At 38.7% G+C, this 13,156-nt stretch overlaps 1 protein-coding gene across 1 annotated transcript in view; it reads left to right on the forward strand.

Annotated features, from left to right (window-relative positions):
* The window catches only part of ctnnd2a (catenin (cadherin-associated protein), delta 2a), a 218,703-nt gene that overhangs the window by 199,810 nt on the left and 5,737 nt on the right, over positions 1–13,156 (forward strand). Inside the window, exons 20-21 of the mRNA XM_062441201.1 lie at positions 1,446–1,530; positions 11,851–11,977. Coding sequence (XP_062297185.1) covers positions 1,446–1,530; positions 11,851–11,977 — 212 coding nt within the window. The remainder of the gene's footprint in view (positions 1–1,445; positions 1,531–11,850; positions 11,978–13,156) is intronic.

Genomic DNA, 13,156 nt, shown 5'->3' on the forward strand with positions numbered 1-13,156 from the left:
CCGAGCAGGGTGTTCCTCCTAGCTGCTATGGCAACCAGCAGGTCAGGGGTTGCCATGACACCAGAGTGTTATCAAACAGAGGTCAAACATTGATTTATTGTTATGGAGAGAGAGACTCAGTCTATTTAGAGAACTGTGCTCAAGGGTACAATTACAGAGAGAGATGAGGTGCCTCCATAAGTGCAAATTTCACAGTGAGCGTAGTTAGCTGCTAATAGCTCACATATCTTCATTTTCTCAGGATTGTTACATTGAGGATAAATATTCCTTATCAGCAGCGCCTTATTACATTTACACACTTTTGAAATCGGAAAATGCTCATTACAGTACAACTACAGATAGCCACTGTTTACTAACTTCAATTAAGCAGTTGGAGCTTAAAGCTGCAGAAATCCAAATATTGGTATACGGTAAACCTATACTTTTGAAATATTAAATTCCAAAACAAGTGTCCATCATACAAATCCAATGGCTTGACAGAAGCAGCAACCTCATTTTGGCAATCCCTGAAATTCTTGCTCATTTTTCATACTGTAGTTGCTCTGTGGTGACTGGAATTTATTAGAGCAGTCAAATGCAATAAGTAATCATTTATGGTTCAGGAATCAAAATATTTGATATGTTGTGTAAGGCAGTGACACTACCAATGTCCATGAAGACCTATTTGCACCACAAACCATTACACCATATTTGAATCTGGAATACTTTCTGTTCTTTTTACTGCGAAAAAATTAAACCCGGGGTGAAGCCTGTTGTCACAAGAATTTTTGTTCATTTTGGTGTAAAAATGGAAAATGAGCATCCCTTCTGCTTCTCTCTTTCGATGTTAGAAGGGCAGGGCTTATGAACTGATTCATACTAGACTCATTTTTCAGCTAAGTGGCTGGGATGGGACCATTAGCATGGCAGAGAGGGTCATTTTAAACTCATCTGGAAACTCTCAGTTTTTACGAGAGGAAAATCATTCTGTGCTGAAAAGAGCAATGGCTGTGGGCAGAAATATGCATCACTAGAAAACTTAATTTTAATCATTTATATTTGAATTTGAATTACTCAACTTGAATAATTGCATTTAAAAATTGAATGTGAATCACATCATTTGAATTTATATTGTTTAACTTAAATAATTGCATTGAAAAATGAATCTGAATAGTATTAATTGAAATCAAATGTATTAATTTAGAACTGAATTACAATAAACTTGACAAATTCAGGTTTTAAAGCAAATACTGAGCAATTCAAATGTAAATGATTCAGATTCATTTTCTAATGACATATATTTCTTCCCATAAATGGACTTCTTGCTCTTACAGCTATCCCAAGTGCCACTGGCCTTTACACATCTTGTGCAGCTGGTAAAAACAGAAGACAGAACACAAAGAATTGTAACCTTGTCAAAAGAAATGGGATTCAGGAGAAATAAGTCTCTCTCTGTCTCTCCACAGACACTCAGCAAAGGTGGTGAAGGCAGCCTCTCAGGTCCTCAGCAGTATGTGGCAGTACAGAGACCTGCGCTCGCTCTACAAGAAGGTAATATGTAGTAACCATGTACTCATACTTTACTTTTGTAGGTCTCAGTTCATCTCACACCATTTATGTTGTGTCAACACATATTTATTTATTTCATTATCCCATAACTATCATATTTGCTGCATACTATTCAGAAGGTCACAATAATTTTTGCGCATATTTCTGAAAGGTTTTGACATTTCTACTGATTGATTGCCATATATATAACTTCAATGTTGACATAAATGTTCCACTTACTTTGATCATGTATGGTCAAGAATGGAGAAATATATCCCCTCTCTCTGCCAACGCACTCCCAGCATGTGATAGTCTTTTTGTATAGATGTCACATAATTTATTGATCGCAATTTAGTTTGGTGTCGAATTGACTTGTTTTATGCGATTATGCTATTCTGAATATATAACACATCCTAGCACATCCTGCCATAAGCACATTGTCATAAGTGTCAAAAAATAGACCATCCATTAATGAATAAGTGCTTTGCAACACTCCTCTGAAGAGGTGTCCTGATATGGAGTAATTTATATAGTGTGAATCAATTGTAAACGTGTTAAAATATATACAATGAAAATTAACGCCTTGGCAAATAAGAGCTGGATATCAAAATGGCCAGCAGTGGCAGTCATGTTAATTGTATTAGGTTGTAAAAATAGCATCTTTATAATTAAAATAGTTATTAAAAGTGAATTGACTGGCAGAGAACAAAGCTGAATTCGATTTCTCATTAAATGACCAAGGTAGATCCCCTTCTAGACAATATCTGCTTTATCATATTCATTCGGCAGATATTGGTTCGAAGACTTATAATCTGTGTGGTGTGGTTTATGGCCACCTGTAGGTGTTTATGTGTTACTGAGTGCCTGAGTGAATACGGGGACATGCGCTTGCTGTTCTTTTATTTTTGTGTCTTGTGCAGTATATGCTTTTGTCTGTGTGTGTGTTCGTGTGTGTTTTCGCCTTGGGGTCAGTCATAACCACCACCAAACAAAAGAATAATGGCTTTCTGCTGGGCACCATCACAGCTGAGCAGCAGTGTTTACAGAAGCAGAAGGATCAATAACTTGATGTTAGTCTCCAGCCTATTGTTGTTGAGGGGGGTTCAATACATCCACAGTCACACACAAAGGGTAACTTAGATGCTGGCGGTTATTTAGCCCATCATGAAGACTGAATTATTATTCTATAAGTAATGCTTCTGGCAACAGGAAACTGTGGCCCATTAATACAAAAGCTAACTTGTAGCTCAAGAAGAACTACACAAACAGGCAAAAAGTGAGAAAGCACACAAGGTCTAGAGAAGTGATGATTGGTGCGTGTGCTGCTCTAACTCAGACAAACTATTTTAATTATTTATTTCTCTCTCTCTCACACACACACACACACAAACAAAAACTATTGAAACCTCCTCTTTCCTCCTCCAGCTCTTTTTCTTTCTTTTCAAATGACAAATTCACCACACACACACTTGATTAAAAGTAATGACAGATGTTCTGTTCCTTTCACTTGTTAGTAATGAGTGCTGTTGCTGAAATGTCTGCCACCAAGGTTATCTGCCATTTACCGCACTAAAACTTTAAAGCCATAATCAACAAGTCTGAGTGAGACGTTTAGAAAACAGTGAGTAACACATTCCAGGAAGGTGTCCTTGGCTTTGTATCTGGCTTTATCTCTGTTGGGGAAAGAATAGAGAAGAAACACACTGATAATTCATTTTTTAGTTACGTGAGTTAGCAAACAATTTCATGCACAGGTGCGAACACATATATGAAGGCGCACATAACTTTAAAGGTGTTAATGCGTTAGAAACTAGAGAGAAAGCAAAATCTCTCAACTATTGCGTTCCACCTGTTCTGAGAGACAAACAACTTCCAACTTAATATCTAACAAAGTGACTTCCACAGATCAAGATATTGTTGTGGGCTCTGACTGAGCTCAAGTCTTCCAAATTTTTGCTACAGTCACTTCAGGACAGGCTGCCCCATGGCATCAGTGTGTCCTCGCCTCATCCCGTCGACCGTGTCCCTTTTTTCATTCGTCATCCTCTCATCCTCAGTATAACACAGAACAGTATTCCCATGTGGCCCCTTGGAGCCTCATCTGCTTCACACTTCTTTAATCATCGCCACTGGATAGCGTTACACTCGACTGGATGGCATAACACTCCAATGATCAGACGCAGAGGACATTGGCTTTGACGTCAGCCAGGCCTGACAACAGTCGCTTGATTTTGGTGGGCGGGGGCGAGTATTTATTTGTTTACTTTTAACACCACCCATCTTTGTCTCTAATTGCAAATAAAACACCACAAATGTTGAAACAATTAGTTTTGCATCTGTCTCATTTCTACCAATACGGTTTAAACATTAAATCCTTGGGGGGAAAAGAGAAATGAGTGAAAGACAAGACTTTTTCACTCCCTAATAGAAAAAAGCCATATCCATCATCCTCAAATTAAAACAAGATATCGTCTACCGTCAGGGTTGGGAGGGTTACTTTAAAATTGTATTCCGATACTGTTACTACTTACCTGTTGACTCAGTAACTTAATCAAAGTACCACAATATTAAAGTAATGTAACTTGATTGCTTTCCATTACTTTAAGATTACTGCAATACCAAATATGCAATAATAAAGGCACAGGCCATACATTCTGCACAAATTTGGTTACCATCTATGCAAATAAAAACCATCTAATTGACAAAGACCAGTGCAAATTGCCACAAGCAGTTAGGGTGGAGATATTAGTGTTCAGAGAGTTGATGTTAACTGCTCGCTCTCTCTCTCTCTCTCTCTCTCTCTCTCTCTCTCTCTCTCTCTCTCTCTCTCTCTCTCTCTCTCTCTCTCTCTCTCTCTCTCTCTCTCTCTCTCTCTCTCTCTCTCTCTCTCTCTCAAGGCTTGAATGAGTTCAAATTGATATTTAATGAATGAATGACAGTTTGAACGAACGTGTTCAATGTATGTGTGAAGTGTGCATACGTGCGCCCGCTGTGTGCACCTGCACGTGTCATGCGGTATCATCCTCTACTCAAACCTTGGTGGATTACCAAGTTAATGCTTTCTCTCGTTTCTGCTCTGCTCATGTTTGGGACTTTTACAGTGCATGGTAGTATATTATTCTTTACTTGACCAAGCCTGTCTACAGTCCATTTTGTAACATCTCCAGTTCCATCCTAACCTAACCTCCTAAGCCTCATGTACGTCATAATCTTGAATGATCAGCATCTTGTAAAGCAGTTAAAATGTTGCTCTTACCCGGAACAACTTTCATTAAAAACAGCAAAAATAATTTAAATCCTCACACATTTTGACACTGTCGTTTGAACTGTAGTTCAGTTAGTTAAGCTGTTGTGTTATGCTATATACACTTACTCTAAAAAATATATATATTTTTAAAGGCTGATAGAAGTCATACCTTGCTATTAACTTTCTAAATTGCATGAACTAAGCCTGGTTAGTGACAAAGCAACCTAATTTTATAACTGTGGAAATTGTTACGTTAGAGGATCCACACTTTGACTTTATCACCTGAGTGCAGAGCTCCAAATAACTGACTTTACTGCTAGTCTCCCTGCATGACGTATTAGTTCATGGGTGTTTGGTACAGCAAAAATCCTGTTAGCCTCCAATCCAAACATAGATTAGCATACAATTTAGACAAGAGTGGAGCCGGGTGTCTCAGCAATATGTTTGTGAGCAAGAGCAAAAAAGGGGGACAAACAGAGGGCAGCAAAAGAGGAAAAGGGCAGAAAGAAAGAGTGAAGTGAGGAAAGAAAGTGAGGTGAATTCTAGAAATTTTCGGGGTTTGAAAATAAGCAATCCTGAGTTGTGTGTGTGTGTATGTGTGTGTGTGTGTGTGTGTGTGTGTGTGTGTGTGTGTGTGTGTGTGTGTGTGTGTGTGTGTGTGTGTGTGTGTGTGTGTGTGTGTGTGTGTGTGTTGTGTGTGTGTGTGTGTGTGTGTGTGTGTGTGTGTGTGTGTGTCTAGTTTTGTGAAGTAGTGAAGAGTGTAGGGTCAATAATGAGTAAATTTGAGCTGTGTTGTTTGCTTTGAAGTTTTAAGTAATGAGAGCGTTTTGAAACACACTTTCCAACTGTGGAATTTTGTGCATGGATATACAGCACATGTATGTTTGTGTCTGTGCGTGTGGGTGTTTGTGTCTTTGAATCAAAGTGTTTTTGTCAAACTGCAGCAAGGAGAGTTAATCACTTCCTACAACGGTGCCATGGGAGCAGTCGAGGCTGAGAAAGAGGGAGAAAGAAAAGAGAACCGCAACAGGACTGGAGGCTGGGAAGCCCAGCAGTTTTTGAATGCGCTAAAACGGAAAAAGTTTAGGTGCCATAAATAAACAGTAATGCTGTATGAAAATAGCATCTGAGATGACTTGAAAGATCGGTGGTGCAGCAGTCATTAATAAACCAAAGCCAGAATGTGTTTGTAGCTAAACAAGCTCTGACTTTAGGATGAATCATGTATAATAGTCTCCAGAGTGCCGTAAAACTCTACTTTTACCAGAGTTTGTTTGGATTATTTGACACAATGTGTCCTTGTTCAGTGTGTGTATGTGTGCAGTGTTTCATCTACAGTTCCCTGGAGGAAAGCCACAGGTCAGTGTTTTGAGTAAACAACAAATGTGCAGTACTGTTCAGTCTGGGGATAACTGTAGAAAACAAGGGCTTGAAACAAAACAAAACAAACATAAACCAAACACTCATACTAAACGCTAAGTTTTATACTGCATATTCACACCGTTACACTTCCTAATAACCATGTTGTGTACAAAATATCTGTTGGGCTGCCATGCCTCATTTCTTGATAAATGATCTCGCCCGGACACTTAATCAGACACACTCTCACACTCATATCACACACATATGGGTCAATGACGTATAAGGATTTATTTAAAAATAATAAATATGGGAATATCTATTGCAGTAATTCAAACATTAAGAAAGGTTGAGTACACATAAATACATATTAAAATAGTAAATTAGGTGTTTTATGTTTTTCCATCTCAATGAATTAGAACTGACCTTAAAAAAGTCATGTGGTGCGACCGTGATCTATCTTAAAATAAATGAATTTAAGTGTTTCGAAACAAATTATTTGCATGTCCTTTAAGTTTTTGTAAATAATAATCTCATATTTATGTTCTATTATGTCACAGTTGCCTTCTTAAATGTATGTAAGACTTATTTTTCCTGTAAATTGCTTAAAAATGATTGAAAAAATTTAAAAAATACAATTCAGTTAAGCATACTGTATCAGTGATTAATATTAAAAGTGATATTTTACTCTGAATTTAATACAGTTATTGGTTTTATTGGTCGCACCACATGATGTTTTGTCACTTTAAATAACAGAAAAATTACTAATAACTTGTGGTTTTTGAAAAGTTAAAGTGATTTCATATAAAGGAAAGGTACTACATATATATGGTATTTTTTTAAATCAATTTAAACCTTTTTCTAACTGAAAAAAATGCAGTTAGACTGAACATGTCATAGGCACGTCATTGACCCATATATCACAAACATACACAAATCACAAAAAGCAGATACACATATACATGACAGATGGGGTTCAGGGTCGGAGAGATGCTGTGTTTGTCACACGTGTGACAGATTTACAGTATGCTCCAGCAGTGTATAATTCAATATGTGGGTGTGTTTGTGTGAGAGAGAAATGTCTGCATGTATGTGCGAGGTCATTGTTTGCACAGCCTAGCCCTCTGCAGGATCATTGCACACATAATGTTCGGGATGTTCTTGTAAATAAAATGAACACATTTGAAAGAAAGGGGCCAGGAAGTTTGCACCATAAATGTCATCATGCATATTTCTTTTTTTCCTGACAAAGTAGCTGTCACAGTCTGAGACTCCGACTGTAATGAAACAAACAACACCCATCCGGTGCTTCAAGTAGGTCATAGCAAATACTTTGAATTATTTACAAATGCTTAGTTTTTCATATTTATTCCCAATATTTGGTTTGTACAGTTGTGTCTTAAAACGTGCGTACAATATAAGCCTGACCTTTCAGCGATGAGATGCTCTTCTTCTAGAGATGGCTAAAATTAGCTACCATGCAGCATAAACAGGAAAAGACAGCGAGAAGGAGATGAGCGGTTGGAAAACTTCAGTAGACATCAAACCAACGGCGGGCCTCAGAAGCTGCTTCTGTGTTTTGCCTGGTTTCTCTCTGATGTTCACCTGTGTCAGACAGGGAGAGGCAGAGAAAGAGGAGATGAAGGTGCGGTGCGATAGCCTGTCTCAGTGTAGAAGCTAACAGTATTTAAGGATGACACCAAGGCAGAGCTGCAGCACACTCTTACAGTATTTTGGGCCATTTGGAATAAATGCAGCGCTACAAAACTGGGTGCTGACTGTTTGCTGTATTGTTTTCTGTGTTCACATGTGTGTTTATATTTGTATGTATGTATATTCTCTGTTCTTTTTTTTTGTTGTTCTCATTTACTTTCTGTTCCTATCTTGATGTGAAGCACTTTATAACCTGTGTTAAAAAAGGTGCTATTTAAATAAAGTTTCACTTACTTACTTACTTTACTTACTGTGAAGGTCAGTTCCTAAATCACCAGAACCACAAGCAACCAATTAACGCATGCAAAGGTCAGGGGCACATTATTCCTGTGAGCAAGGATGGATCATATGAGAGTGAAGCGCTGGCAACTATAAATCTGAAAATCTGAGGGTGAAATGAGAGAGTGAGAAAGACAGAGAGAGAGGGAAGAGCAAGAGAGAAAAAAGGATTGAACGACTGAAAAAAATGACAATGTTCAGTGGGCACTGAGGCCCAGAGGGGACCCACCACTCATCATATGTAACCTTTTACAATTTTTGCCATAATTTCCGTCTAGCATGAGCGCTGCTAGACACACACATTCACTTAATTTGTTGGGGCAGTAATTGCTTTTTACCTCGCAGTCCTGCGACCTTCAACTAACCATCCAGTGATGGTGAGAGCAACAGGCAGAATGGTTGCTTGGCAACCATCTCTCCCTTTTTTCTCCTCTCAATTTTACAGTAGGGGCTGAAAGGAGTGTTAGAGATTGTCTGTGTGTGTGTGTGTGTGTGTGTGTGTGTGTGTGTGTGTGTGTGTGTGTGTGTGTGTGTGTGTGTGTGTGTGTGTGTGTGTGTGTGTGTGTGTGTGTGTGTGTGTGTGTGTGTGTGTGTGTGTGTGAGAGAGAGAGAGAGAGAGAGAGGAGGTGGGTGTAAAGAGAAGGAAAGGCAGGTACGGAGAGGAGAATAGTTGAGAATAAGAAAGATCAGTTATTTCACATGGAGCAGATGTCTATAGGTGTTTGGACATGTCAGCTTGCAATGTAAAGCACATACTGACAGTCAGACACTGAACCAGCATAACAGTGGTTTGCAAAATGTTGCAAAAAACTAATATAAATGACTCAGAATTTGACCTGTAGACTGATTTGCTCCCATATGAAATGTTGATGTTAATTTAATATTTATTTAATCCATTAAATCTCGTTGACTGGCTGGTGGCCTGGCCGGTCATTAGAAAAGAATGCTGCGACGCCACTCATTATTTAAACTGAACACTGAATTTTATATTAAATTCTAGTGGATTTCCCCAAGATATCAAATGTTTCATGCTTATATGGAGTCATGGGTTTGAATACTGGACGGTATAAACATGACAAAGCTTCAGTGAAGATCTGGATCATGTAATGATTGATCCAACAGAAGAAACTGTATGTTAAGGGCTAAAGTTAGTAATAGTAAAATTGAAACTTATTCCTAAAACCCAATTAATACATTTTATATATATTCTCTTTTGATTATGATCATTAATGTGAATTCAATTATTGTTTTACTTTTCCTAATTTTGCTTATAATTACATATCATTCTGCAAAATGCATTCGTCATACAATATTCAGTGTTTATTTGAGTGGCATGACAGTTTGACAGTGTCCAATATTGCACAGCGGTCCAGTGTACCATAAGGAGGTTACATGGTTTATAATGAGATATGCTGGTATAAAAAAGGAGAAAAGGAATGTGAAACAAGGTGGGTGAGAAGATTTGGAGAGTGGTGGATAAATAGTTGAGGGACAAAGGGATGGAGGGGACTGGAGTGAACTAACTTTGAACTATCCTACTGGGTGTCAAAGGATCCAGTTTTCTATTAGTCCTCAGTGCTGTGCCAGTAAATAGGAGTCAGGGGAGGACACGGGACCGTGCTCACTCCAGCCTAATTCTCTCTCTCTCTCTCTCTCTCTCTCTCTCTCTCTCTCTCTCTCTCTCTCTCTCTCTCTCTCTCTCTCTCTCTCTCTCCCTCTCCCTCTCCCTCTCCCTCTCCCTCTCCCTCTCCCTCTCCCTCTCTCTCTCTCTCTCTCTCTCTCTCTCTCTCCCTCTCCCTCTCCCTCTCCCTCTCCCTCTCCCTCTCCCTCTCCCTCTCCCTCTCCCTCTCGCTCTCGCTCTCTCTCTCTCTCTCTCTCTCTCTCTCTCTCTCTCTCTCTCTCTCTCTCTCTTTCTGTTGCAGTCTCTCTATGTCCATCCAGACCTCTGTCTCTCATTACCTCTCCTCCTCTTGTCATCTTTATCCTCCTGTCATAACTCCCCCTCCATCTCCCTTCTCCTCGCTCTCATTGCTTTCTGTCATCTTTTGTCTTTCTCAGCTCTCCACCATTTCTGTCCCTCCTCCTTCTCTGTCTGCCTCATCTCCCAGTCGTCTATCTCCTCTTCTCCAGCCGAACTGTACTGAAGTGATCCACCTCTCCCATGTACTCACAATCACCACAGTCCAACCAGTCACCCACTGCTGAGCCCCCAGACAGCAAAGCTATGATGGAACATGTCTCTATTATCTTTTATCATCTGCTTGTGCTTTGCTTTCTGAGGTACCCAATTATCTTAATGCTAAATTGAATTTGGTTCCAGCTCTGTGATTGTTGTTGACTGTCATAATCCATTTTTATGAAAAGGGCTTTGCTCCAATCATTGCTAAACTAATACAGATATAAAGTCATTGGCTCTGCAGTAATTATGCTCATGGAGTTGTTAGTTGTATTCATTTTTTCTACAAGGACAGTGGGATATTCATTAAGCTCAGGCTTGATGCAAATATGTTCATTTGTGTTGTGTGCCGGACGGTTGTAAGAGCGTGAGTGGGTGTTGTGTATTTGTCCTTCTGTATTCAGAATACATTTTTAACTAGAATACCAGGTTGGTAAACTCAATAAATAATATAATAATTTTAAATTTACACACACAGCTCCTTTTTGCAACAGACAACCAAGAACAAACTTTTCCCCTTAAACATTTCACATTAAGTTTAATCCATGCTGATCCACGGAAAATTGCCACTAAATTATTACACTCTCATTCATCATGTCATATGTACAAAATTGTGCCTGTGCCTTTCATCAACTTGTGTATTAGAGAAACCCTCTAAACTATGGTTTAAATACTCCCATCGGGGCTTTTGAGTGTGTACATGCTGTGGCAAAGGTAGGCTACAGTCTATTTTGATGTGATTCATCAACACTGAATCAGTTTTGTAGCCATCGTTTAAGTGCCACTTCATACTGTGCTCTTATCAAATGTGTTGTGTGTGTTGCTTCCTTTAGATTGTTTGAAATGGTTTAAAATTAATTTGATCCACAGGAAGTTACAGATGGGTGGTTATGCATGTGGGGTTGAAAACATGTAGTCCTGAAATGTATATAATAGATGAGTAACCCTTCCTTTTACAGAAATACTACGAAAAACCACTATAACCACTACTAACCACTATTATTCATCAGCTCCACTAAGTACCGTGCAGTTGTGACTGCCCAAGTTTAACTATATTGATGTATGACTGAGTAATGAGTTATTACCAACCTAAACCATCCACAACTACACAGTATTTAGTTGAATTGATTAGTAATACTGGAAGTTTTCGGAATATTTCAGCTGTATTTTCTCTGTATTTAACTGCTTATTATCATTGGTAATTACCCAATATTATACTACAATTTACAATATATGTACTAGGTAAATTCTAAGTAGGGGAGGTTACAATAAATGTTTATCTCACCTACTTGGAGGAACTTAATTAAATATATTTAATGAGATTACAGTAGCTAGATTACAAAAACAAGTAATTGTGATGTGCTGTAGCTCTCATAATATCTCGGACTTGCTTCAAATTATTTATTTAAACGTGTTTAAGGGGAAGTGACTACAGATCCTTTTTTTCACGTATTTGTAAAATGGTGACACTTAGAAAAAGCCCTTTACCAACTGTATATTGTATTTTATGGTTGTTCAGTTACTTATCACAGTTATACTTGTCTTCCAGGACGGCTACTCCCAGTATCACTTTGTGGGCTCTGCCTCAACGATAGAGAGAGACAGACAGAGGCCCTACTCATCCTCAAGAACTCCCTCCGTCTCCCCTGTCAGGACGTCCCCAAATAACCGCTCCGGTGAGACATGACAAATTCAATGGATTAATTATATATGTGTTATATCTGCTATTTGTGCTGCTGGTCTCTTAACCAATTTGAGTTTCAGATCTTCCAACTGAAGAAATTTTGTCAAGTGAGGTTCTTATTATGAGGTCTTGCGAAATTCAGGTACTAAAGTTGATTATGGTAAAAAAAAAAAAAAAAAACAATGGGCAGAAAAGCTGTGGACTGTAATCATAGATCATCATACTTCAACCCAATTGAAATAAGGAGAAATTAGACCCAAGCTGAAGTAACTAGTAGGAAGAGTTTTTTTCTTGACAAGTTGGAGGAAAAAGTTTTCTGTTTGCATTACATTAGTTATTCAAATTCACAGTTAAACCTGCATTGGTTAATTTTGGTCACTTGGGGGCATTGAAAACGAGCTAAAAACATAATATTGACTTATTATCATATAAAGTTGGCTTGGCAAACTTGCAGGCAAACAGTGGCTTATTTATACATCAAGCAGACACAGAAATGTCAGCATTGTATTTTAGGTAATGAGTTGGCCACCTGGTAAGTCCAATATTCACTTTCCCTTGAGCTCTGGTTTGGTCTCCCGCAATTCCAGGGAAAAATATGTGGCTATTTAGCAGCTAGATGCTTTACTATGTTCAACAGGTTGTTGCTAACTTTGTCTGTCATCTAGTGCCAGATAGATAACAGGCGGTGGGAGATTTATTACTGGAAACAGCTGCGTGCCAAAACACTGAGGTGTGACAATAAAAAGCTCTATAGAGCTTTGGGGAACTGCACAGTTGAGTGAGTGATAATCCTGTATGGGTTACTACAAGCAATCCCTTCATTCATACATGCGTTTCAGTCACAAAGTTTTGTCTTACCTGTAGTTTATTAAAAAAACTGCAACAAGAATGTATGTATGTGGGACCTGAGGACATCCTGAAGGTATGGGATATGCATGTATTCTAATGAGCTATAATTAGATATTAGTTAGCCAGAAGCATCAACATTTACCAGTCGATCAGTCTTTACGCCAGGACTAAATAGCTGTTAGCGCCAGTGCTCGCCACCCACAGGCTTTCATGCTATAAAGTGTGATTATCGTTAGCCTTTAGCTTGAGCCCATTGGCCTTCATGCTTTGCAAAGGGCGCATTAGCATTAGCTGTTAGCATCAGTAGAAGAAGGGCCTTTAG

This window comes from Scomber scombrus, chromosome 20 (genome assembly GCF_963691925.1).
Source record: "Scomber scombrus chromosome 20, fScoSco1.1, whole genome shotgun sequence".
Classification (NCBI taxonomy): Eukaryota; Metazoa; Chordata; class Actinopteri; order Scombriformes; family Scombridae; genus Scomber; species Scomber scombrus.